The sequence below is a fragment of the Manacus vitellinus genome, unplaced genomic scaffold, assembly GCF_001715985.3.
Source record: "Manacus vitellinus isolate BGI_N305 unplaced genomic scaffold, ASM171598v3 scaffold_28_pilon, whole genome shotgun sequence".
NCBI lineage: Eukaryota > Metazoa > Chordata > Aves > Passeriformes > Pipridae > Manacus > Manacus vitellinus.
The window spans coordinates 6,542,003-6,568,569 of record NW_021940122.1 but is presented as its reverse complement, the minus strand read 5'-3'; the positions used below and the strand labels follow the sequence as shown (position 1 = coordinate 6,568,569).

At 45.2% G+C, this 26,567-nt stretch overlaps 1 protein-coding gene across 1 annotated transcript in view; it reads left to right on the top strand.

The window, feature by feature from the left end:
* The window catches only part of IGSF11 (immunoglobulin superfamily member 11), a 91,785-nt gene extending 77,131 nt beyond the window's left edge, over positions 1 to 14,654 (top strand). The window contains exons 2-7 of the mRNA XM_018074769.2: positions 7,069 to 7,232; positions 8,410 to 8,617; positions 9,400 to 9,555; positions 10,571 to 10,693; positions 10,925 to 11,075; positions 11,824 to 14,654. Coding sequence (XP_017930258.2) covers positions 7,069 to 7,232; positions 8,410 to 8,617; positions 9,400 to 9,555; positions 10,571 to 10,693; positions 10,925 to 11,075; positions 11,824 to 12,274 — 1,253 coding nt within the window. The 3' untranslated portion in view covers positions 12,275 to 14,654. The remainder of the gene's footprint in view (positions 1 to 7,068; positions 7,233 to 8,409; positions 8,618 to 9,399; positions 9,556 to 10,570; positions 10,694 to 10,924; positions 11,076 to 11,823) is intronic.
* The last annotated feature ends 11,913 nt before the right edge of the window (positions 14,655 to 26,567 follow it).

Here is a 26,567-nt window from a genome sequence, read left to right as displayed (position 1 = left end):
TGTCATTGTAGATGCTATTTTTGTTTCTATTGTTGTCCCTTTGTATTTTTATAATCTTGCTATAATACAATGCAGTTGTTTTTCTACCTCTAACTTGCATGCATACTGCATTCAGGGCAGCAAAGATGCAAGGCATCCATCCCGGCTAGCAGGAGCTGTGAAGAAGGCAGCTCCCCTGGCAGCTTCAGCAAGGCTTGATAGAAACACATAAGAGAAGCCTGTACTGGGAGCACAGCAGGAGCCTAGAATTGGAAAGGACCATTTGGGTCATTGGCCCCCTGACACTGCATCTGTAAACCAGATTTGGGTTCTTGTTCCCACTCAGCACATATTAGCAAGCTGCTCAAACATTATGTTCTCACACTTCAGAAAACTATTTTGCAGTTCAAGACTGTGACTAATTAAACAAAAGCATTAAGATCTGTTGGAAAAGCACTGTTCAGATGCTCAGAGAGCTTAACATCATGTGATCTCTGCTACCTGGAGAGCACAGCCCCTCTTGATTCCCCTAGCAGATTTGAGGGCTCAGCAATTCAGCAAATCAAACTCTTGAGGTCTAAACCTGAGCGCACGAGGATCTCACACTAATGGGGACCTGCTGAGAATACCTGAGGCTGACTGGCTTGGTCAGCAGGACCCGGGGAGTCTGTCCCAGAAATAGGAAAGGAATCAAATTCCTCAGTGTGTCATGATAGCCCCTTTTCTACCCCTGCAAGAGCTAGTCCAGCTCCTCTGACAAGGACATGGAAGAGAACTGACACCATTCTTGAAGTATGTACAGCTAAAAGCTTTCCTGCCTTTTTTGGTCTGAAAGTCCAATTTTCATTCCGCCTATGGCTGCAGGTTGGGGAGGTCAGCACAGGGAGATATGCTTTATGTCACCTCAATCAGCCAGTTGTTTGAAATCATCCTCCCAACCGGCCTGCAGAGAAAGACCTATTTCTAAAAGGGAAGATGGCAGGGGTGGTAGTGACTGCTGCTCACCAGGTCAACAGCTGAGGTCACAGTGGGGTGGTCAACAGGCTGTTTCCCTGCTAGTTTTCTGTGTATTTCAGATGAGGTTATAAATGCCAAGGAAGAAGGGTTAGTGTTACCAGTTTTATGGGTAGCCAGTGTCCCTGATCACTCAGTCTAGTTCTTGGCAAGAAACACTGCAGGGCTCAAGTTCAAGATCTGTGCTCCATTGGAGTGTTTGGTGATGCCGGTTCTACAAGCAGGATGGAGTCTGCTGCAAGCTGCCTCCAGATACTAGACCGGATAGACACTGCATTTGGTTAGATAGACTGAACTAGCAACTATAGCACATCTGGAATGAAGTAGGATGCTCATTCCCTGGTGAGAATGGGCAAGACCAGTATTCAAGCAGCTTGATGAGCAGCCAGTTTGAATGCTGTCATATCAGTCTGGATAACTTCAGTGTCATCCATGCTTGCAACTGCAAGCCAGGCTCCTTCCAGTTGCTGCACAAGCAGGTCCTGTGACAGAAGTATTGCTGGCATCTGTCACTGTCTTCTCCAGCTGTGAGTCTCTCCTTTCTGGACTGTAGATTTTGCTGCTGCTCAGTGCGTTGAGTCTGCAATGTACCTCAGCTCATTTAGGGTGGGAGATATTCCTCTTCTTTGGCACAGGAAGTATCTTTGCTCCCAGACTCAAAGTCGTGAGGCAGGCCAAAGGCACAGCTTCTTGTTTTCTTTTCATCTCAGGAATGAGACTGCTCTGCAGTTTCTCCCTCCGTAGCCCGCAGTTGCCAGATGGAACATTGTGTTTCTACCCTTTTCTTGGAACTTTTGTGTGACCTCATCTTTGCCTCTCTAATGAGGGACCTAAAATGTCATACTGCCAAAGGTATCTTCCTCAGCATGTGGCAACAGCAATTGCTCTGGGATGGGGGGGGTGGGGGTTGGGGGGGTGGGGAGCCATTTCAGCCATTCCCTGGGTTTCAGATGCAAACTGATACAGCTTGAAGTTTTATTCTCATTTTCCCTCCAACCACACACATTTCTGCATGTTTTCCCTTGAGGTCTGGAGATGCAGAATGGAGACAGCTGAAGCTTTTTCCATGCCTTTCACACCTTCCTCCCTTGCCCATTTGCTTCCCTGGCTTGCCAGTACCGCAGAGTGAACCTGTACCCCTGCCTCTGCCTTTGAGTATCAGGAGTTTGCTGCTATTAGGTGCCAAAAGCTGTTGACTTACCAACAATTCTAGGGGGTACTTGCAAAGTAGAGAGTGTCTGTCAGAAGGTGAGGCAAGGCAGGAACTTGACTTCATGATATGAATGATCCTCCAAAAAACCTTCTATTTTTCTGAGGTCCTGGGAGATGAACACTCTGAAGATAAATATAGTGGGGGAAGACCCTCTCTATTGCGCTATACTGCAACCCAGCCAGTGGTGAGCACGTCTGCCTCTGAAAACCAGGTGCTGGGTGTGGTCCAACAGAGGAGGACTTGCCCTTTGCACAGCTTCAACAGAGTGAAATAGCCACAGTGATTCCTGAAGGCACAGTCTCAGCCTTGTGGGCCTTGTGGTCTCTGACCATCTGCTGTCATGGTGATATGGACTGGTGATTCAGTGCTGGCTGTTCAAGTTACAACCTGGCCTAGTGATGTGGTCACGGTGGAAGTCCTTATTTCACTCATAGGGCTGTCAGCCAAGGTAATTGGCTGGTCTTGCTGGTGATCTCTGGCAAAGAGATGTGGCAGTGAGTGAGAGCTGGGAACATTTTCAGCCAAACTAGAAGGAGTCAAGTGCTAAGATATGCCCATGTCTTTCAGCTTCACTGTATCTGGTATATTCTTAGGGTTCTGAGGCTTGCAACCCTTGTAAGGCAGCTAGCAAACATGTAGCAGCATCTGACTCCTTAGACACAGCAGGGAGGCAAATGGTCATTGTGGGACTGTGTCCTACATGCTTGTGTCATGTTGTATGAAGTATCTACATGGACTCCTTCATGAATGCAGGGGAGGGAGCTGAGTGTGCCACTTGAAAAAACAGAAGTGAGCCATCAAAAATGAAATCACAGTGATCTGTTGCCAGAATAATACTTGATCTTGGAAATATGAAGAAATTCTGAAAGTGCCTCTGTAGCCAAAACATTGTTCTGCTGACTGGTTCCCTGAGAGGGGACAGAAAAATGGAGCATCTGTTGTAATTAGTGATGGGAGCTTGCTGCCTCGGGATCAAAGGAGAACATCGTTTGCTGAATCAAGCTAAGATCAAAGTGTCCTACGTACAGGAAGGGCCCATTCCTCTTTCTGCTGACAGTGGTGTACCCTGCTCTTCCTCCAGGCATGCTGCTTACAGGGATGCTTAATTACTAAGTAAGAAAGAGACTGCATATACGAGAGAGTGCAATGGCCATTGTAATCCAATTCTGAGAGACGGTTTGGTGGTGATCGATTCCTTGTCTCTCAAAAGTCATTAAACTTCTGAATGCTTAGAAAATATCTGGATTGTGTAACTATGCAAAAGGAGAGCCTTTACAACATCCTTTGCTTGATTTTTCTGACCTCTTATGTGTAATTTGACTCAGTAGACTGGGCTGTATGTGTGTGCATATATCTATATTTGCATTTATATCTACTCAAGGGAATTCAACTTCTCATTCCTTAGGCTGAATTGAAAAATCCTTATCCCAATAGATATGCTAAATTTGAAATATCTTCCTCCCTCTCTCCCCTGCCTCTCTCCTCTTGCATTAATGCAAAGCCACATTTTTGCAACTCCTAATTTTGAAATGTTTAAATGTGTATAATTTGGCTGAGTTTTTCTACTATGTATCTCCCCAGACATACAGGTTTATAAGTGTATGTGACTTCGTGTGCATCCATCTGTGTTTTGGGCCATCAGTATGGGTGTAGAAGGATGCAATCACACAGATACTTGCATAGATGGACAAGTGCACGTGTAAATGTGTTACGTTTCCTAGTAGTCTTGAGATGCTGTAGTTTTCGAAGAGGATTTGATCTTTGTTCTTTCAGCTGTCTCCCTGGGAGAGGAGTTGTGCTGCAGTACTGCCGCCCTAGAGCTGTGTTAACACACCAGCCACCTTCCTGTTTATGCTGGTGGAAGAGGACTTTGCCTACATTTGGTCTCCTGACTCTCCTGTTGCCTTGTCTAAGCTTACTTGTCAGAGGCGGTTGTGTGTGTTTTCCCCAGCCGTAGCCCTGCAGATGCCATTTAGCTTAACAAAAAGAGTTCTTGTCTTTGAGCACTGCCTGCCTTGTATACATCCCAGGCCAAAGAGCAACTCTGGGATGTATGAGGCAAAGGTTAAGTCTGAGGAGCTGGTTTGCCTGGTGCTTTAACAAGACAGAGACAGGACAGTATGGTGTGTGTGTGGGTGTCCATCTTGCAAGCCAGGTTCGAAGCAGCTCCCCTTGGCAAAAGAAATTGATGGAGACCTCAGCTCTTCCTTAGTGCTCCCTTGCTCCATGCCATTAAAATTAAAAGGGATGCTGTGGTGCCTTAAAAGGGGGAGGAAATTACGAGGTGTTGCAGGATGATGAGTGGGGTACTGGGAGCAAAAATAATATGTGTCTTCTTTCCTTTTCTTTTTTTTTTAAATTGTTCATAAGTAGATTGGGAAATCCTCAAATGTATTGAAAATTATTTTTACAGTGATTAAATTATGTATGTTCTATTTTAGTGTTTTCGTTATTCTGCGGGATGTTTACAATCAACTAATAATAAATATTAGGAGTAGCAAGAGGATGATTAGGCATGAACATCTCATCGTCTTGATGATTGAGTGATTGATGTAACTAACCCTGCAAAGGCAAATATGAAGTGTAACTTTTCCAGTAAATTTATTCCTAGTGAATACTCACATTTAAGTATTACTTTCTCTGAATGACAATAATTTGAATGTGTGGGGTTTTCTTAGAGGGTAAAAAAGGAAGGGATAAGGGATGGGACTGAAGAACACATATTGCTGTTCCAAGTAAGATGAGAAATTTGTTTTCCTCTTGTGGAGAACTTCTCATTAAATCTATGCCAAATATGACAGAAGAGCTCTCTGGACCATGTTGATGAGAGAGGTTAGTCCAATAAACGTTCAAAACATTGTGAATCCCTGCACACTGTTTAGCACATGGGTGATGCCAGGCTGCATGAGTAGTCATGGCAATACCTCCTTCAAATTTAGGCCTGCAGAAAATAATTCCTTGTCAGGGTCATATTCAGTAGGAGGCATCTCCAAAGTCAACATGGATCAATTCTGGGCTTTGGGCTACTGCCACTGCCTGGCCAGCCATAAGAAAGTGAGGAGTCCAAATCCATTCCCAGAATGTTGCCCACAGACACAACTGGAAGGCAGGTGCCTTAATAAGGGTGATGGTTACTGCTGGCTCCTCAAGTTATTTACTTCTGCTTGTTGCTGAGAGCCTTGCATAGAAGATTGGTGGATTAAGGTTTCACCAGCTGTTCCTCATCCAGCCACCTAATTCTCTGTGATGTTATCAGTGGTGATGAAATGTTTCCCTACGAATTTCCAAAATTTTTCATATTTTTAAATACGTCCCAAAACTGTGAAGAAATTTGGAAATTTTTTTTTGGGTTTTTTTTTTGTTTGTTTGTTTGTGGTGGGTTTTTTGTTTTGTTTTTGTTTTTCCCCAAAGTAAGAAACTTTCCCTTGAATTTCACTTGGAGAGATTGAAGTGGAATTTTGTCTAGCTCTATTCTGAAGCATTTTTGAGCCTCCCTGAACTACCTGGGGCTTTGGAGATGGGAGAGATGGAGGAAGGAATAGAAGTTCAGAGGAGGTGCTTGAGTATTCACAATGTCCTGGGGTATTGCAGCTCCAGAACAGTCAGTGCAAACCCTGGAACACATCATAGGCTGTTCAAGTGCTAGAAAATTTGTATTTGTAGCATCTGAAGGTCAGCACTTCCAGCCTCTGAGCACACCATCTCTTTAAGGTAGTGTGGGAAGGATCTCAGCAGACAAGCATGTGGGAGACCACTCAGCTTTTTCTCAGACATTACCCTGTTCAATTTCTTTGTAGTTCAGATAGAAAACTATTCTCATGAAACATTGCACCTTCAGCAAACCAGTGTGTCTTGGCAGAAAATAGAAACTTTGCTGGCAGCCCTTCCTTGAGTCAGCAAGAGAATAGGGTGGCTCACAGACTGCACCTGAGTGTTAACAGTATTCTGATATTATCTTGGAGCTTGAAAACTCCTTGCCTTCTCCTCCAGTAGCCTCTCACATGGTTTGAACAAGAAGATGGTGAGCTGTCATATAGAGACATAGGGTTTGTAGTCATTATTTTGATTTTGTGGGGAAAAATGTTTTAAAGAATTTTAGTGCTACTCAAAATAGTGGTGGAAACTCCTTGGTTCATTTGATAAGATTTTGGTGTTAAGAACGGAGAGATTTCCCTGTGTGACTTGCAATCTTAAAACTGCAGCCTTGAGCTGCTGTACTGGGTAGCTGGGGCTATCAGGCTTTGAGCTCTATCTAGATTGTGTGGAAAGCAAAGAAGTGAATGGTGGAAATGCTGGAAAATTAGTGAGACTTTATGAGATCCTCCATTATCAGCTGGTCATTTTTCACCAGCTAAATAGAAATTCCTGGACTGGAAAATATTTTGGCTTTTAACCCTTTAAATTAAAAATATCACTAAAATACTTCTGGTCATGCTGGACTTTATGAGGCCTAGAAGTCAGGGGAGAATGGTGTTTCTCTCTTCTTACCCCTTGGTGAAGACTGCAGTTTACTTTTCTGTTTCACTGATGTTGGGTACTGATGGGTTTGAAAACATATTTCATTATCTCTCAGACACAGCTTGGCTGCTCTTCTACTTCTTTCTCTGCCACCAAAGCCAACCCAGTTGTTTTCATAGACTCTAAAACCAGAGTGCTCTCACTTTAAAGGACCACCTATCTGCATTTGTCTGTGGAAATGATCTGCATGAGAGCAGTCTGATCTGTGAGGAAGGAGTATAATTATTTTTAGCCCTTAGTGTCTGGTAAGGTACAACTGTGTAAGAATAGGATGCTGATGTCATGACCTGTAAGTGTATGGGGCCACCTGCAGTGCTTTGAACTGTGTGTCCTTCTCTTTCCAGGTCTGGTGTGTCCCCTGGAGGTTTCTGTCAGTTCAGGAAGTATCCAGGTTGCCCGAGGCCAGACAGCAGTATTGCCCTGCACCTTCACCACTAACGCTGCTCTCACTAACCTTAATGTCATCTGGATGGTCATTCCTCTTTCTAACGCCAACCAACCTCAACAGGTAGGTCCTTTCTTACTGGAGTATGTATTTCTTTGAGGCTTTCCCGTTCCCCACCTTTTTTGGGATGTACACCCTTTACAATGCTGAGTCTCTGGTTGTCCCAGAATTTCACTATCCCTTCATTGCTGAACATGCCCTCTGGATCTTACATTAATATGATTTCTTCAATGCTCAGTTAGCAGATGCACATTGTGTTCTTGGCTGCCTTGGCTGGATGTGCAACTGGGGCAGGTGTATGTGATACTGTATTGCTGCCCTGGACCTCTAGTGGTTTGTGTGTTCAAAAGAGCACAGGGGATGTAATCCAGGTTTCTGGAGGGCCTGGGAGTAGCTGCAGCCTTAAACCTGTGAAATCTGTGTAAAATGTCCCATAACACATAACCTCTCATAGACTTATCACCCCTTTAACTTCCCTTCTTATTTTCTCACTGTCTGTTGCTTATGCAAGTCCATTCTTATGAACATTAGCAAATGAGAGTGTATCATGGTGGGCACAAGAATCATAACCTGAGATATGCTGGCCTGTTTTTTGCCCACATACTCTGACAACAGAAGAATGCCATTTCTCTGAGATACATCTGTCTTGGCTCACACTGCCCTCATCGCAATTTGTATTCAGTGTGAGAACCCACACTGGAGAGTACTTGCTCCTCAGGGATTTGGTCTGAGTACAGTCTGACTGGTAGAGACTGTGCAGGTTCAAAGGTTGCAATGCCTGTCATTCAGTTCATCCCAAAGATCTTCAGTGAGCAGTGTCAAATCATGGCAGGATCTTACTGACTGAGACTCAAAATGATACTGTCCACTGCACAGATACTTTTCAGCAAAGTACTCACTGACTTGCAGAGAGTCTCTGTTTCTGTACATCAATCCTGACCAGATGGGTAGTGACTATTATATGAAGTAGGCTGGTATTACCTATCCAGCTATGTCAGAAGATTTGGGTATCTTTCTTGTCTGTTACCTTTGTGAACATTTTTATTGACATAAAATATGCTACAGAGTCTGTTCCTCTTTTGGAGAAAACACCTCTGCTAGGATATATATTTAGGTCTGTTTATTCAGAAATCCTTTAGTAACTTGTCCTTTTGGCTTTGGAAGCCCATGTTTTGCTTGCTGTGCTTCCTTCTTGCTCAGCTCCTGCAGAGTGTTGTTTGAGCCTTCCTTTCTTTTCTAGGTTATTCTCTACCAAGGGGGTCAGATCTTTGGTGGTGCACCTCAGTTCTATGGGAGAGTGGGGTTTGCTGTGACAATGCCAACCACCAGTGCCTCCATCTTCATCAACAACACTCAGCTATCGGATACTGGCACATACCAGTGTTTGGTCAACAATCTTCCCGACCGAGGCGTCAGGAATATTGGAGTCATTGGACTTACTGTCTTGGGTGTGTTTATTGGTATTATGGGGGAGAGGGGAGGAACAGGGACAAGGGGATCCTCTGTGCATGGCAGTGCGTCATAACAGAGCAATATGGTAGTGTATGCATTGGAGCCCACACCCTGTGGTGAGGGATAGGCTGCCTTGTGGCTACTGTGTGAGTTTGTAGGGCAGACAGACTCCATATGCAGGTAGTATATAATGAAGTTTAAAATAAGATGGAGAGAGTTTTTGTGGTGGGATTGTGATACGGAGTTGCAAAGAAGCATGAAAAAAGTACAAAAAAAAAGTCCTGGACAGCTGAAGGAACTGTAAGAGTTTTGTGCATAGCAACAAGAAAAGATGATTACTTTAGATCTTTTCTTCCTTTTCACGAAAGCAGTTGGTTCTGGATGCTCCCTTTGATTTAAATACTCTAGAGTGAGTGCCATTTTAGGGATATGAATGCAAAACCCACTCAAAGTAAATTTTGTCTGCAGCTCTGTTAGCTCTCACCATCCTTGTTATCTCAATGACAGAAATGTTCACCTTTTTCTCAAGGGAAAGATCTAAGGGAGCTGGGTCCTGTGAAACTCTGTAACCTTGATGGGCTGGTGGGTCAGGAATCTTTGTGTGAATTGTCACCCCCCAAACCTTAATGGGTTCTTGTTTGCTGCCTCAGTCTTGTCCCCTTGTCAGCTTGTGCCAGTGTCCTTGCTTTCCCCAGCAGCACATGTCCAGAGTGAGCCTGCACTCCCCTGTTTGGTTTTATTTCCTGATATGCTATCACCTTCCCCTCTTCTCTCGTAGTTCCTCCTTCTGCCCCGCTTTGCAGAATCCAGGGGTCCCTGGACGTGGGCAGCGATATCACACTGACCTGCAGCTCAGAAGAAGGCATTCCCCGACCAACATACCTCTGGGAGAAACTGGACAATGTTCCCAAGTTGCCCCCAACTGCCACACAAGGTGCTCATTCTGTTGATTATCCTTTTATTTCCCAGGGGACAGCCTGGGTTTTCCTTTGTCTTTGCTGCCAGAGGTGGCGTGGCTCATTGAGTGTCTGCCATCATTTGCATGGTCATTTTATTGGAACGAAGATTCCTAAAGCCCATGGTGGACTAGGTACCCTCCAGAGGTCACTTAAATGATCATGGTGTTTTTCTGTACAGAAACATGTTCCCACTGAAAAACAAGGATTGAGTTGGATGGGAGAGAGAGAAAGTGGTTGCTAGATGATGGCATGTGGCTGGAAATCTCAGCTGCCAACTCCCCTGCATTTAAAACCAAATGAAAGGATCATAGAATGGAAAGTGGAAGAAGAGAGGCAGAATCATCCCAGGAAAATAGTGACAGCTTCTTACACCGAGGCCACCATTCTCCAATAAATTACTGCCAGAGCTGCTTTTCAGATGTGCGTAAAAGCAAGGCTCTGATCAAACTGGTATTTCCCAGCCTCGAGTCCCACCCATAAAATTTCTGCCTAGGTGTCCTGATCAAGTGATAGCTGTGCTTTTGCCCTTTATCTTGCTGTATTTTAAGAATATGCAAGCTTTCAGTTTCACATAATTCAGGAATGAGGAAAATTAGCAGAGCAGGGGGTGGGGAGCCCAGGGATGGGAGAGCAGGGGTTCTGCAGAGCAAGATTGAATTTAGCAAGTAGATATGGATATATGCATATATATATATATTTTTTTTCACATCACTTTCTTCCCTGTTATCACACAATACTGAGAATGCCAAGCTTTCATTTGCAGAAATTCATCTATCAGAAGAAAAAGAAACATCTAGTGTAAGCTCCTTAAGACCTAATCTTCTCTCTGTGTGTATCTGTGCACGCACAATGCTTCCATCTCAAAGTTATTTCCTAATTTATTTCTCTCTTAAGAGTCTCACACCAAAATTCTCTATTTGCTGGCTTTGCCTTTTCATGGTTTTCCTTAAGGGGGGGAGGGATTTAAATCCTTCTTTTCTCTCTGACTAGACCAAGTCCAGGGCACTGTCACTCTCCGAAATATCAGCACTGTGTCCTCAGGTCTTTACCAATGTGTGGCTTCAAATGCCATTGGAACCAGCACTTGCCTTCTGGACCTGCAAGTCATTGCACGTAAGTATTTTGCCAGGGAAGGCTTGGCCACCAGCTTCTGTCCTGTGACAGTAAAGTGTGTAACCATGTTTGCTGTGAGCCACCATGTGCCTCTCTGTCAGAAGATAATTTTGCCCTGGAATGGGAACATTGCCTTTCCCCCCTCTCAAGCCACAGTAGCTTCAAATACTCATGGATGGCCACAGCCAATCCCTGATTTCTCCTCTATGCTCTGTTCAATCATTTCCACAGCCCACCCACGGAGTATTGGCCTGATTGCGGGAGCGGTGGCCACGGGCGCCGTTGTGCTCGTTGTTTGCATCGTGTTGGTGGCCGTGGCACTGTTCTACTGGAAAAATAAACACAAAGAAGAAGAAGAGGAGGAAATTCCAAATGAGATAAGGTAAGGGTGAGGGAAAGCTGATGGCAGGAGACCTCTGATCACGCAGCAAAAGCTGTTGCTGGCAGGAAGGGAATTGGAAATCTCATTCTTGCTAATCCTGGGCATGTTCCCCTGGGCCAGGGGAAGATGTCCATATATGTCCAGAAAGTGGAGAGAGAAAATGAAGAATGTAACAACACATCTTTTTTTCAGTATTGCCTTTAATGAGAGCTTTGGCTTCATAGAATCACATGGGTTGGAAGGAACCTTAAAAATCATCTGATTCAACCCCTCTGCCAGCAACAGGGAGAGGACTTGATGTTGTTAGCTCCGTAGGAGAGTGGCATGGTTGGAATCCTCACCCACAACACCAGACAGTGATAGCTGAAAAGCTCTGGAGATACAGCTGTGATATTGTCTCGTGTTACAATCACAGGGTTTCCCTCTGGTAGCATCCTGCAGCTCCCTTGAGGATCAGCTTCATTGATTGTACAGTCATACTGACTGCCTGAGAAGTATCACTGGCTGTGACAACCACTGGTTTTGTCCCTCTAGACACGTGACTGTGGGTCATTTCCCTCAGTGATAATCACATGGAGCAATTAATGTGCACAGAGGTGGGTCCTGCACAGAGGGGGGAGCAAACAGGTCAAGGAGCAACACTGATTCACATTGGTGCTTTCCTTCACCCCAGCACTGTGGTGGTGGGGGCGGTGTTGGGCAAGTGAGGCAGCATCCTCTATGTGCTCTCACACCTTCTCCTTCCCAGGGAGGATGACCTGCCACCCAAATGCTCCTCTGCTGCAAAGACGTTCCATGCTGACGCGTCCTCATCAGAGAACGACACCCTCACCTCCTCCAACACCTACAACAGCCGCTACTGGAATGACCCCAAAGCCAACCACGCCACAGACTCCTTCACCCGCTTCAGCAACAGCAACGATGCTCACCAGCCCCCCTTCTCCCGCTCAGGGAGCACGAGTGCCCGCCCTGTCTATGCCAATGGCGGCCACCCATCCCCGGCTCCTCCTAAGACACTGGTGGTGACGGCCAGCACGGCGCCGTCCCCTCAGGAGGTGATCCGGAGCAATGGTTCAGTCAGCAGGAAGCCACGGCTGCCACACACCCGTTCCTATGCAGTCAGTCAGGCCACGCTGGAGCGGATCGGGGCTGTTCCCGTCATGGTGCCCGCCCAGAGCCGGGCTGGCTCCCTCGTGTAGGACCGCGTCAGCTGCTGAGAGCTGAGCAAGGAGCCTCTCATAGCTGGTGGGGCGAAGAGACCCTACTCCTTCCTGAAAGGCAGTGAGGCAGAAGGGGGGCACACACTTAACCTCTCCACCCTGTCCTCCCTGCTTGAGGCCACTGCCAGCTGGTGGGACAGCCCTGTCCAAGCCGCTTTCCCCACAGCTGTTGGAGCTCCTCCTGCTGATGGACACCACAGATGTGCCAAGGCCAGAGGAGCAGAGAGGTCGGGACGTGTTCCCCGGCTGCTGGGCCCCAGCTGGGATATGTACCTGGACCTGACCTTGGAGGGAACTTTTGCTTTTATTTCCTGTTGGTTTTGTTGGGGACTGATTCCATCCATTTGGGTCTTTCAGGGAGGTTTGGGGAGATATATATATATTAATATTTTTCTGTTGTTATTGCTATTTTTTTTCCAAGAGGATGACAGCCTGCGTTTGGGCAGGGAAGGCTGAGCAGCCCCAGCTCCCACTCCATGGCCCTGGCTCTGCCTGTCAGATTAGGGAGAATAGTGCACTGGGACCCGATTTGAGGGGACTTGGGAGACAGGCTGAAGGAGCGAGATGAAGGCACAGCCACCAGCCTGGCCAAGGGGATGGTTGGGTGAGGGCGTGGACTGGGGAAAATTTGTCTTTATTTTTTGCAGTTCTTCTCCCACCTCAATATACACGCAGACAAACACACACACACACACAGATACATGCAGGTCCTTCTCAGGCTGGGTGTTTTTCCTGCATTAGGTTGGGATGCCACCAGAGCCCTATTTATAGCTGTGGAGGATGAAGCCATGTGAGTATCTTTCCTTGAGACACTCCACGTGTCACTGCTGCTGCTGCTATAGGGCTTGCATCTCTGTTTTTTTTCTTTTCTTGGGGTGTTGCTGGGGTTATTCAGAGGCAGAGAGGAGCTGGGTGGTGTGGTAAACACCAAGCAGGTTCATGAGGCATCCACTCCTCTGGGCTGCTCTGGTTTAGGACAAGTGACTTCAAACCCCAGCTTTGATGTTTGCCTGGTGGGTTTTGCTCATCAGGATATCCAGGGCTGGCCAGCATGGAGGGCACATGGCAGTCTTGGGGCCTTCAGAGGCATCAGAGGTTTCATTTCTGCTCTCCCATGTGCACAGACAGGCTGGCAGGATTTGTATGCAAATACCTTTCTTTAGAAAGCAGAGGCTTAATGGAGGCCCACATGCTATATCTCTGTCTCTCCTTCTTCCCTCAATGTCCCGGGACTTGGTACTGGTGGTATCTGCCAGTGGCTCTGCCATCTCCTTGCAGTCAGGCAGGTGGTTGTAGCTGGAATCTCTACTTTTTTCTATTGCAACTAAATAGCCTTAATCAAAGCCAAGAGTTGAAACCTCTGAAGGAATCTGATGCCATTTGGAGGGCTGGACTCAGGGCTGGGATTTTGCCTCCTAGAGAGCACTGGCTCAGAGAGGCCATGTCTGTATGGATGTCTTGGCCCTCCCACGTAACACCAACCTTTGCACAGGAAAAAGCAATGATCACCTCCAAAAGCACCAGAGCCCTCACAGGTCTGCTCTTGGAAAAGCAATGTGGGGAATCACAGGTGACTTTCAATAGTTCTCACATTGGAAAAAGGGTCTGTTTAAGCCAACAGATTCTTCCTCATCCCCACTTTCCTTGTCCTGGCACGGCTTTACTTTCCCTAGCAGTGCACAAACCTTGGGCAGGGCTCTCTACCTGAGCAGTACCTTTCAAATGAAAGCACAGACTCTGAGGAAGAGGAGGAAGAGGTGAGGGCTGGGTTCCCATATGGACACACTGGCTTTTTGGGAGGCTGGGAGCTCCCAAGCAGCACTAGGTTTGAAACTTGGCTGAGATTTTGTGCCTTCTTTGCTTAAAAAAAAAAAAAAAAAAAAAAAAAAAAAAAAAAAAAAAAAAAGAAAAAAAAAAGAGAGGGAGAAATCCAACTTCCTTTCCTTCCCCCTCTACACAACTCCATCCAGAATGGGTGGAATGGGTGCAAACCCCTGCACTGGTGCAGGCTGGCAGTAGTTGCTCTGTGTGTGCACACACATTTCACTGGAGCAGTCCTCTTTCCTGCCTATCTGCTCACTTTGCTGCTGGGTGGTAAGATTGACGGGGGAAGAAGAGTGGCTTTAGAAACCCTAATGTGGGAGGGGAGAAAAAACAACAAAGAAAAGCTCAGACACATTCTCTCTGCTTTTGTAACAACCCCTGTGTGACATTTACAGGAACACTGCCCTCAGCAGGCGCCCTCCTCTACTGGGAAAGCTCTTCTGGTTCCTACCCTCCATAAGACTGTTTGCTCCTCTTTCTTTGTTCTTTCTAATTGTATAAAATTCAATAAAACTTTATTCATATAAAAAAAGGACTTCTGACTGCCTGCTGCTGCTTTTTTCCTCCCCCTATCTAATTCTGTAACTACAAGGAATTTGGCTATTAATACTCATCCTTGATTTGACTGGCAGTAAGCAGTGACCATGCAACTAAGAGCTGCATGCTATTGGACCAGCCAGTTTGGTAGTGAGCCCAGGTACTACAGACTTGTTTTACTCATTCATAATAGTCTGACACATTGCCCTTGAAGGTACAATTTCCCAGGCGTGGAAGATCTCTACTTCTCTAGACAAAGGTAGGTTTTATTTTCTGTCATTTGACAAAGGAGACCCTTTGCTGATTTGAGTGATGTCAGAAATTTTTTTTTTAAATGGCTAACTTTTGCTCACATATTGATTTTCCAATCTAAAAAATGGCATGTCCATACTAGATTCAAAATCTAAGGCAATTACTGACTTTCTTGGGCTTTTGGATAAGTTTGATGGGGGGAACCGTCAGGAATTTAACAGAAGTGCTGATCCCCATAGACAGAGCACAGGAGATTTCAGTGTCTGAGCATTCACACTTTCAGGGCATAAGGGGGCTGGGAAGCACACGCTTCTTAGTCTGTATCAACAGCTGCTACCAGAAGGTTATTATTAGTTAGGGCAACCTGATGTTTTGCCAAATATTTAGCATTTTCTTTCTTCTCATTTTCCCTACTGCTTCTCTAAAATCCCCCAGGTAATCAGAGAGTGATTATTAAAACAAGAAACTTACAGATCCAACAGCAATGGTAATTCAGCCCTGCTGCACATGCATCATGTTCTCATTTTTCAACATCTACTTTAAAATACTCTTGTAAATGTGTTTTCAGCTATGGACCTTACTGTAAATAAGAAGACTGCATTGCCATTTTCAGAAAGTTGTCATAGGAATCTTAGTGTTACCATTGTTCATCTTTTGATTGTGCAATCTTGATATGACATTAATAGCATCTTTATATTTTATTCCCATGATAGCACTGTGAGTATTCTGCTATACCATCCACTCCTTGCCACTGGTTTGCCCTTTACATCATTCTTCTGCACGTCTCTGTTGATCTATAGCAGAATTTCCTAAGATGCAGGATAGTTTACTAGGTTTGTGCAGCACCTGATATGCTGGAGTTTTAATCTGTAAGTTGTACCTAGTGAGGCATTGCTGCAATACAAATATCTAGCAAAAAAATAATACCAGTTAGATAACTTAGTATTGCTCCAGAGATTTAATTTGTCATTAAAAATCAAACAAAGGTTCAAGCTATTACAGCTGTAAGTGGAAGTCACTACTGAAATGCTTGAGCTTGTTGACAGACTTCAACCCCATCTGTGTAGTAGAAATTGTCCACATCAGTGGGTGCCATGGATGTTACTTTAAATGTTGGTACCTGTCAGTTATACCAATTTCTACCAAAGAATATGAGAGGGGAACTTGTTTTAACACAAGGGTTAACTGTACATTTGAGTGCTGAGACAGAAATAACTATGAGAGGATGCTTCACACTTTAGAAGTAGACATCTTTTTAGAGGTTGTTGTAGAGGAGAGATCAATTTAAAATATTTGGGAAATGTAGTCTGTAAACTGCTAGAAGTTTTTTTAACTTACACAGCTTTTGGACTGGTATCTGCTGATTCATCTGAACTAAAAAAAAATAAAATTAGTCAGATGCATGCACTTCAACACAGTCTTGCTGGAACACAGATGAGTTTCCAGCAGAAGCCAGTCTAACAGATGGTGTCCTGTCCAAGACTGCCTGGTTTCCCCATGAGGACAGGGAACGCTCAGGAGATCAATCCTCCGCACATTGTGGTTTAGGCACTCATGAAGAGTACCTCAAATCAGGCTACCTGAGACGACACCGAGGTCCAAGGTAACTGGGTGATCAATTTGGAATTGGGCAGAGGAAATCAAATAAATGTTTTTTATACTGGAGGAATGTTCAGGATAATCAGTTTCGTCAAGTACATTGGTAAGTTTTTGCAGGTTACTGGATTTTTCTTAGAAGCAACATTTTGCATCCCAGTCTCATCTACTTAAGGCATGCAAGTGCCTTTCTGTGTCTTCGCTCCAATCAGGATCTTCCCAGCCATGACACCACTGCTTTGTGAGCAAGTGGATGAGCCTGTGTGTGTGTCTGCCAACACCAAGTGAACCCAAAACGGTTTAGCAGATTTTCTTATGAGGGTCTTGAACATTTCCACGACAGGAAAAACTGAGGAAGCACATGCCTTTCACAAGTTTACTTCTGAGCAAACCCAGCAGGCCCTCACATTAACTCATAACTAATATATGGCCTCTGTTAAAGGGAGGCCTGCAGCAGAGCTGTTGTCAGCTATCTTGATCTTCTCCCTGTGCTTTTTCCAAGTGCTGCTGGCCATGCTGCCTGCAGCTTGTTCTCCTGATGCCAGCAAAGCTGGGGTTCCCTCACTGTGTCCTTTTTACAGTTCTGCTCTTGCCACAAGAAAGGCAAGATGTGCTGAAGAGGATCAGGAATTGATGTCATTGAACTCACTGAGCTGTCTCTCCTTGGCTGGTGAGCAGGTGAACATCAGGGACAAAGCAAGCCTCGAAAGCAAGGAAAGTGAAAGGCTGTGGCTCTTTTTTTCCACACTGCATTCTTCCATGTCTGCCTCTGTGCAATGCAAGTGCCTGCAGGGAGTTACTGAGAATCACCAGGTCTATGAGCTCCTAAGCAAGGGAGTGCACATGGAAGGCATTTCCTGAGGTTTAGTACTAGCTCAGAGCTCTTGTCAGCTGGTGGGCAGTGCAGAGAAAGGTTTCCTTAGATCACCTATGCAGCCATGGAGGGGAGTGGGAGATAATACGTGGCAAGAGCTTCGGGCATGGATTGGTGAATGCAGTTTTTTAGGAGGAGAAACTTGGTAGCCTTGGGACTTCTCGACTCTGGGGCTCTGGCATATTTTCTTTGATGTGTTTCCATAGACAAGGACAGATAAAAAAGCACTTTTCCTTTCCCTGTGATAGAGAGCATTGCTGATGTGCAGGAATGGGGTCGTGTGCATGGCTAAGGATCAGACTCTTCACTAAGCCTTCTAATGCCATTTTCTGCGTGTTGTTTGTTCCGGATTTCCTCCTTCCTCCCACTTCCTCTGTAACATGTTTGAATGAGAAAGTGGGTTGGCAGGAAATTTAATCTATCCATGTAAAAAACAAGCAAAAAAAAAAAAACAAACAAAAACCCACCCCCTCGAAAGTAATAGCAGCAAAGAAGAGAGATTAAGATGTAGCTTGCATGGCTGGCTGGCAAGTGATTCTTTAGAACCGGATGCAGTCTGGGTCAGGTCCTGGATTTGGCCTTATTAAATCATACTTGGGAAGGGATGATGACTTTAGTGATACACTTAATTGTAATGATGCACTTAATGATGACTTAATTGATACACTTTAATGGGAAAACTGATGTGGTGCATGGACAAAGAGAAACATTGGCCTAATACACTAAAGCTCAGAGGCTCTGTAGTTTACCTTGCTTGTATCTAAACCTAGTGTGTTTGGTACAAGGGCTGATCTGCACAGTCTGTCTTCCTGGATACTACCAATATCTGCCGAGTTTCTCTCAGGTAGCTATTTTTCTTGAAACATTTCAAGATCCTTTGGCAAGCAATCACCAGGTTGTTGTCCGTGTGGACACCTGAGATGGGGAAAAGGTGTGTGATTTGGGTTGCAGCAGCAGTTTCTTTAAGTTGTGGCAGTTTCTAAGGTTGTATGGTAGCCTAGAGACTCTTCTTTAGTGCTCAGCATCACTGGTGCAGCCTTTCCATTTGGGATTCTCTCCTCTCTTCTTGGACTGAGCCTTGTGGCGAAGGCATGTATGCCCCTGTGACCCACATGAAGGACCAAAAGCGGCAGTGTGTAGAATTAGCAGAAAAGCCAGTGTGAGTTTAGACTCTCAAAGTTAAGATGTCTCATTAGGGATAGAAACTATTACAGAAATGTGCCATGAATGTCATCAGTCCTTCTTTCTTTTGGCTGTGGTTTGCTGTAGGGAAAAATATGTACAAAATCAAAGACTACCTTTTTGTGACACAGACAACAGGAACGGGTGAACAGGATGATGAAGCACATAGATCTCCCACCAGTGCTTTCCTGGGTGCCCTTGCTCAAGGCTGCAGAATGCAGTCTGTTCCTGCTATCTGTAAACATAATCTCCATGTCCATAGTTTTGTTTCCTCACCTTCTTTGTGTGTGAATGCATGCTCCATATGTCCATCCATGCTCAGGGACACTGAAACAGGTTGAAAGCAGGATTGTAAATCACGTGAAAGTCCCATGCCTTTGCTCAGTGAAGTCACATAGAGCACACATTCCATTTGTTTTCCAGGCTAGCCTGTTGCATATCTCCCAAATTACTGTGGGTTTCGCCGCTCCTCTATCCTTCCACAGTTCCACACTGGCTAGAGAAAATTGGTTACTTCTGGGAAAGTAAGCAGAGAGGTTTGGTCTACTGTTCGAAGAGCGGCTGCACATTAGTCATTTAACTCACTCTCCTGCCAGATTTGGGTCACAAAGATCACCCTTTTTGGTGGCTCTATGATGACATCCTCTGGAGGGATGAAGAACTACATCGACTCCCGTTCACTCGTTCAGTTAGTCTGCACCAGGCTGCACCTCCTCACTAGCTCGTAGGTTGTTTTTTTCCCTTGTGGTCCTGCAAGAACAAAGTTCTCTGCCTCTTGAGTATAAACACCTCTTCCTTTTTATCTCCTATGATTGTTACTTAGGATCTGCCCTCAGTACTGTTGTATCTGCTATGATGTGGTGAAGAGGCTTGAGTACTTTGTCTGTGTCCCAGAAGCAAATGGTTTTAACCACAGCTTGCCTTTAGCTTCCCTGTTCCTCCTCTTGTTGTGATGGTCTGTGGTTCAAAGGCAGGGGGAATGGGGAATGGGCTGGGACATGGGCAATGCTGGGGAAAAGATAGGACAAAAATTGTGTAAAGAGCTGCTGCCTCCTTATTTAACTGTATCCATCAGTTCAACTGACTTCTTATGGGCTCACAACTGGCTTAAATTTGTTCTACTGCCCTGTGAGGCTGACAGGAGCTGCCTGGCTGAGTTTTCTAGCTCCTCCACATCAAGGCAGCATTTCATAGCTTAGAAGAGCACCCAGTGGAAGAGCCACTGCAAACTAACTATGTGCCTGCCAGCCAGCTCTGAGGATTCAAGGCTGCACTGACCTTGTGAAACCAGCAACCATGTCCACGCTCATTAATGTGCCCAGATTAGTTGCAACATCAAGGTCAGGCAGAATTTGGGGTCAGATACGAGAGCAAAGTACTTGCTCATGCAAGTCTGGCAAAGCTTTGGTTCAAAAAGCAAGGTGATTAAATGCAAACCTCCCAAGTTTGATTTTCTTTTCAGCTACATGTTGATGGGAAATAGGAAACATGACCCTAATAGATTTTGGATGTGACTAAGATTCCAAAGATTTTCACTTTTCAAAGAACCATCTCCAGCCCCAGGAAGTGGACTCCTGGGATACCACAAATCAGAGCTTGGTTCCAGATTTGTATTTACTAAAGATGGTGTATGAAATGGTCCAAATCACAGTTCAAAGTTCAGCTACTCAACAAATACTGTTTACTTTTGAATTGCAACTCATAATTAGGATTTCCATGTCATGCCCTCATTTCTATTCTTGTCAGTCAAATCAAGAACATACAGCCCATGGGGCTTTTCTGGTAGCCTTTCAGCTGAGTTTTGATATAAATTTTGTGGCTCCATCTCTCCCCAGCACACACGAGATACACAGTATGTCTAACCTTTCTTTCAAGTGACATGAAGTTCCTTGTCCTCTGGCTGGAAAGGAGCTGCAGTGCCTGACGGCTGTGTCATATTTCTGAGTAGGGAGTTTGAGGTCTGCATTAAAATTGATCAAATTAGTCTCTGCGAGTTTTAAATTACTTTTGTTGGCCACAAAGGATTCTTGGACTGTAGATTTATGTTTTCTTTTCTTTTCCAAAGGATTTTGGAAGTTATCAGTGACTGTCTGTCTTGTACATGTAATGGCCTTGCACCTTTGCATCATATTTCAATTCTCATAAACGGAAATCTCAGCATTAGACTTGTGTTATTCAGAGCAAATCCATTGTTTGTTAGAGTGAAGCACAAATGCAACTGCTGCACAAGGTACTAGTGTGAGAGAATAGTTGCTAAGTTGTTTAGAACATGGTCACTATGATTCTTCCCAATGTATTAATTTGTTTCATGTCCTTTTCATTATTCCTTTAAAACTTATGGTGGTATTTCTGCTCCTAAGCTGTACTTTATAAGCAGGAAGAGTATTCCTTTTCCCACTAACAGATTACCTTTAACACTTGCTACTGTCAATACTATTGAAGTCAATGCTATTCCACTGGGAATGGCTCCACTCCTGCATTTCCTCCTCCAGTCTTTGTCAGCAATAAGATCAGGGACAAAATGAAATTGTGGTGTGACTTAGAGAAGTAAAAAGAAACCTCTGTTACCTTGTCTCCACCTGAGAGTGGCACACAATGAAATGGAGCTGTTAAACTGACTAAGTTGGGGCAAAGCCTGACTTGTGCATTTGGGGCTGAGAGCAGCATAGTTTGATTTAGGGGAAATGAATGAAGGCAGTATTAAGTTAACTTGCAGCAAGGGTATTCACCCACAGTAGCACCCCAGTGTATGGAACACTGGTTTGCAGGCCAGCTGGTACTGAAGCCATAAAACATCTTCATGTAATGAAGCCAAGTTATATTCAACAACCAGTCACATCTCAGCCATTAGGGAGTTAAATTCAAACTCCTTTTTGAGCTTAAATATAAATGTTCTTTAAATAATTCTTTACTTTGTAGGTATGTGATTTATATCCTTTAAGAGAAGGAAATTACTCAAGAGGATAGAAAAAATAGCACATTAAATGAAGACAAATACACTGGGTGCTCGTGATGCAGCAAACCTGCTGCTGGGGTCCTAGTCAGACCTGGGTTTCACTCTCATCTTGTCATTGACTTGCTGCATTACCTGAGGTAAGTAGACACCTATCCTGGGGGGCCACAGCTGGATGCTTGGAGTGCATGTCAGAGACAGACCTAATGGTTAATCTGAACGTAGGAGCCTGAGAGTGAAAATATTAGCTTTAGTTTCACTGAGACTTTTGCTCCCCACCTGGAAAATTGATATAATCATAAAGAGCAGGCTTGAGGATGACTTAGAAAAACCCCATCTAATCTACACACCCATACACATGCGTATGTGCGCACACAACCCCCACCGGGTCTGATCTAAGAAGTCCAACTATATTTAATCCCTTGCTGAAAGATGGTTACCTTGCTCTTAAAGATCTCTGCTCAGAGAGTCCACAGTCTCACTAGGCACAGGTATAAAAGGAAACGTTTCCAGCATTGGTTTTGACTGACTGCTTTGTAAGAGTTTTATATTTTAAGGATAATCTATGTATTTCTCCATATGCACATTGCCAGCCCTGAGTGTTAACTTTGCCAGATGCTGCAGAGACTGTATACAGGAATATACAGAATCCTGTACTTCTCATTAACTTGTATCCAGAGACTAGGATTTTCCTTAGTCCTAGCCTATATTTTCAAGGAACTGAACTAATTTGTTCACCTCCTCTCTGTTGGCATTGCAGTTCTTTAAAGTAGGTTACCAACCACATTCAAAGTTGCTCTTACAGGATGCAAGAAGGGATTTAATTCAGTTACAGTAACCCTTGCAAACCTGGTGGCTTCATCCAGGGGACAGGAAAGGGGGGCTGGTTTTACCAAGCAATCTCAGTCCCAGAGGAGTGCTTCCCGAAGCACAGGAGAGTGTATTACCTCCACAGGCAGAGCTGTGGTTAGTGTACACCTGGCTAGCAGTCTTATCGCTCCCAGGTATGGCTCCCAGCTAACCCCATAGCCCTTCTCAAGCCTGGATGGAAAGATAAACCTTTTTTGCTAACTGGAGAAAAAGAAAAGCTTTGGGTTTCATGTTTCTGACACTCCCTATAGAAAACAGAGAGCTTTGGTTGCCATGACCTTGAAATATGCATCATCCAATCAATGGGTTTGGAAAGCAACAGGTGGGTTTTAAGAGTTGCCCACGGACTGAAGGAGCATTGCTGCTCTATGGAATGGCACAAAAAACAGTCTTCTCTGTAAACTGGTGTGAAGACTTCAATGCTGCACTGGTGGTACAGCTTTCTTTCAGTATACCAGGTAGAAGCATCAGCTCTGTTGTCCGGGCTGCTCCTGACAGGGTGGCTGCAGCTTCCCAGCATGTTGGTTACTTGCAGTGGTGGAGTGTGTTCAGAGGTGAGCTGGTGAAAACAGTTGTTGGGAGCCCTCACAGTGAATACAGTTCCTTTGCACAGTGACAGCCACAGCACAGACAAGGGCAGCTGCATCTTCCTCTATGCTGTCCCTCCTCATATGCTTCATTCCCAAGACAGCTGCCTTTTCAAGCCAAGTCCCAAAGGCACGGTGTCCTACTCCCTTAGCCTCCTGCTCTCAGGCCTCTCTGCTTTTCTCCACCTCTTCCCCCTTCCATCTATTTATCCTCTCTATCTCCTCTCTTGGTGTTTGCCTTAGAGAGGAAGTTTTCCCTTGTACCCCACCTCTGTTTTGCCTCTCCTACTGCTGATATTTATGTTCCCTCTCTGTGGAGTCTATTCCTTCTCTTCCAAACCCTCACCCTTTTTTTAACCTGTCCCCTACCATCTTTAGCCTTTTTCCTACCATTTTTAGCCCTGTCTCTTCTAGTCCATGTGGCTGAAGCCTCTTGTCCAGTTTCCTTTTCCTCACTCTGGCTTTCAACTCTGTGGGCTCTACCTCATCCATCCTTCCTCTGTTCATCCATCTTGTGTCTTCTACCCATTACTACCATCTCTCCCCATGTTCCCAGTTTCATGTCGAGGTCCAGTGTGAGTCTCTGGAGGGAACTCTGGGGGCTGGTTGTCTGATTATAAGGATGGTGAGTCCAGTGCTTTCACCAGGACCCAATTACCTTGTTCTACCATCTCTGAAGAGGACAACTTACTCTTGTCCACACGTCTGTAATTCAATGGCAATGGCAGCACACCTTGTAGTGAAAGTGGTGCCTATGTAATAAGCTTATCTCTTGGGGTTTGACCTGCCTCCAAGGTGCAGAGCTTCTGTATGAATCAGAGAATCATTTAATGGTTTGGGTTGGAAGGGACCTTGAAGATCCTCTAGTTCCAACTCCCTTGCCACAGGCAAGGACGCCTTCCACTAGACCAGGTTGCTCAAAGCCCCATCCAGCTTAGCCTTGAACACTGTCAGGCATGGGTTATCCACAACTTTTCTGGGCAATCTGTTTTAGTGTCTCACCACCCTCATAGCGAAGAATTTCTTCCTAATATATAATTTAATTCTACCCTCTTTCAGTTTAAAGCCATTCCCCCTTGATTTATCATGCCCTTGTAAAAAGACCCTCTCCATCTTTCCTGTAGATGCCTTTAAGTACTGGAAGGCTTCTTTAAGATCTCCCTGGAGCTTTCTCTTCTCCAGGCTGAACAACCCTAATTCTTTCAGCCTGCCTTCATAGGAGAGGTGTTCCAGTCCTCTGATCATCTTTGTGGCCCTCCTCTGGACTTGCTCCAACAGGTCCACCTCCCTTCTATGTTGAGGGTCCCAAAGCTGGATGCACTAGTCCAAGTGTGATCTCACAAGAGCAGAGGCAGAACCACATCCCTTGACCAAATGCTGATAACAAGCCCCAAATGATGAATACTACATCCAAACTTTCCCCCCTCTAAAGGGATGCACATGAAATATAAATGGCCTTCATGTCAGCTGTAATTCATCAAGGATAGTAAATAAAAGGAGTAATGAAAACAACCTGACCCCCCCCCGCGAGCAGGCTTACCAAGTAGGCCAGGCAGGATGAGGAGACTAGTTGTTCTTGTGAGCTTGTACAGTGTCTTTTTGCTACACAGAGTGTGTGAGCTGAGTGGGCAAGAGCCAGTGTTTGAAAGAAGCTAGCCATGATACTATGTAGACAGACTGTGCTATGTGAATACCTTGTGGATAGAGAGCTTTGGTCTCCGAGGCTGCCGAGGTAGCAGCTTCAACCATCAACACATATCCTTACTGCAAGGTATCAAAACCAGATCTTGATGTTCAGCTGCCAGATGAAGTTTGGGAATTAAGAAAAAAAAATAAAATTTTTGGACAGAAAATAAATCTCAGTGGCAGGGAATAAATGGAGAGCCACGAGTTGTCATTTTTAATAGACCATGACTGCATTCAAAACGATCGAAAATGACGATTTCTCTCGGGGTCGCCCCTGCTGCCCCGCGGTTCCCTGGCCTGGCCGCTGTACCTCTCGGCCCCCGGCGCTGGGGGCTTAGGAGCCGCTCTCAGCCCGGTCTGAGCCGCCAGAGCCGGGACAAAGCGCCGCTTGCGGGGAGGGACCGTCGGGGGGCAGCAGCACCCAGCGCTTCGCAGCCCCGCTCCAGAAACCTTCCGGCGTCCTCCTGACTGACAGAGCGCTGCACCTGATCTCCGGGGCCCCGGCTGCCTTCCAAACTCCGGTCGCATCGGGCTGCGTGGCGGTGACACTTTAACATGCAGCATATGCATCTAATTTCCCTATTCACTGGGCTATTTGTAAACCTAATTTAAGCGAAATCTCTCCCCTACTCTTATCGTTTCACATAGCTCTGAAGGAAAGGGTTGGAGGGGAAAAATAAAATCAAATAAGAGAGGTGCCAGCAATGCACTTTTTTACCTTCGCCTTCTAGTACAATACCTTTGTAATCATTCATTTGCTGCGTAGGAAGGACTGGCACCCTTGGGTGCAACCTTCCCGTCTTCCAAGGCCAATGTCAGAGAGGAAAAATGCTCTAGGTTTCCTGGGGAGGGGTGAAGGAGTCTGAGTAGCAGGTGCACTTCCAGCTGGGATCCACCACCCTCCTGCTTTGGTAGAGAGAAGGGCTTGCCTAGATGAAGGGCTGTGCTGAGCTGCTCCAAGGCTGGGGTGGCAGCAGGCAGTGCACAGAGAGGGAAGTAGCGGGATTTTGAAGGAATGCACAATTTCTTCTGAGTTATTAAAAAATGTCATGTGTTTTGTTTGCAGATTAGTTTGGTTTGTTTGTTTTTGATAAGACTCACAGATATGACCCGGGCGGGTATCATGGTGTCCCAGCAAGTAAACCCCATGAATCTGAGGAAATTTTACAGTTATAAAGGTAAAATATTTACCTCCATAAATTCCTACCAAAGTAGTTTTAACCAGCTACAGGCTTTTCCCTCTCATTCTTCCCTGCTGAGATGCAGCTTTGCTGTTCACTGTTTAACAGCTGCTGCTGCAATACAAAGCAGCATCTAATTTTCATCCTAGGTGAAGTACTGCTTATTTTTTTTTGTTTGTTTGTTGGATTTTTTTTGTTTGTTTGTTTCTTATCATGATAAAAGTGGTAGGAACCTTTAAAGATAGAAAAAGGCCATGGCAGTTGTTCCAAGGAGTTTAGAGTCTGCTCTTCTGAAGGATGCAAGAAGACTGACAGTAAGAAGAGTGAGAGGGCACATTTCACGTGTGCCTTTATAGTTTCCTATTCAGTAACATCTGTGTGTTTAGAAGAGTAGAGGAATGCTCTTCCGAGAGGAGGTGTCTGAGGGAAGACCTTGGAAAGTCAAATCTCGTCGAGGGAGAGACTTGTAGAATGGCAAGAACAGCTTCACAGAAGGGATCAGGGATGCATCTTTGGTCACAGGACCCCTTTGGAAGAGGTGAGAGACTGTCTACTCAAAAGGCTTCAGCAAAGGTGCTACTAGAAAGCTGAGTGAAGACACAGGTGCAGGGAAGTGGGTGGAAGATGGGTTGTCGAGGGCAAAATGCTTCAAATGGACTGCAAAGGGGAAAGAGAACTGGTGAAGGGTGGGTGTGGAGGCATTTTGAACAAAAGGTGTTGGAGAGGATAA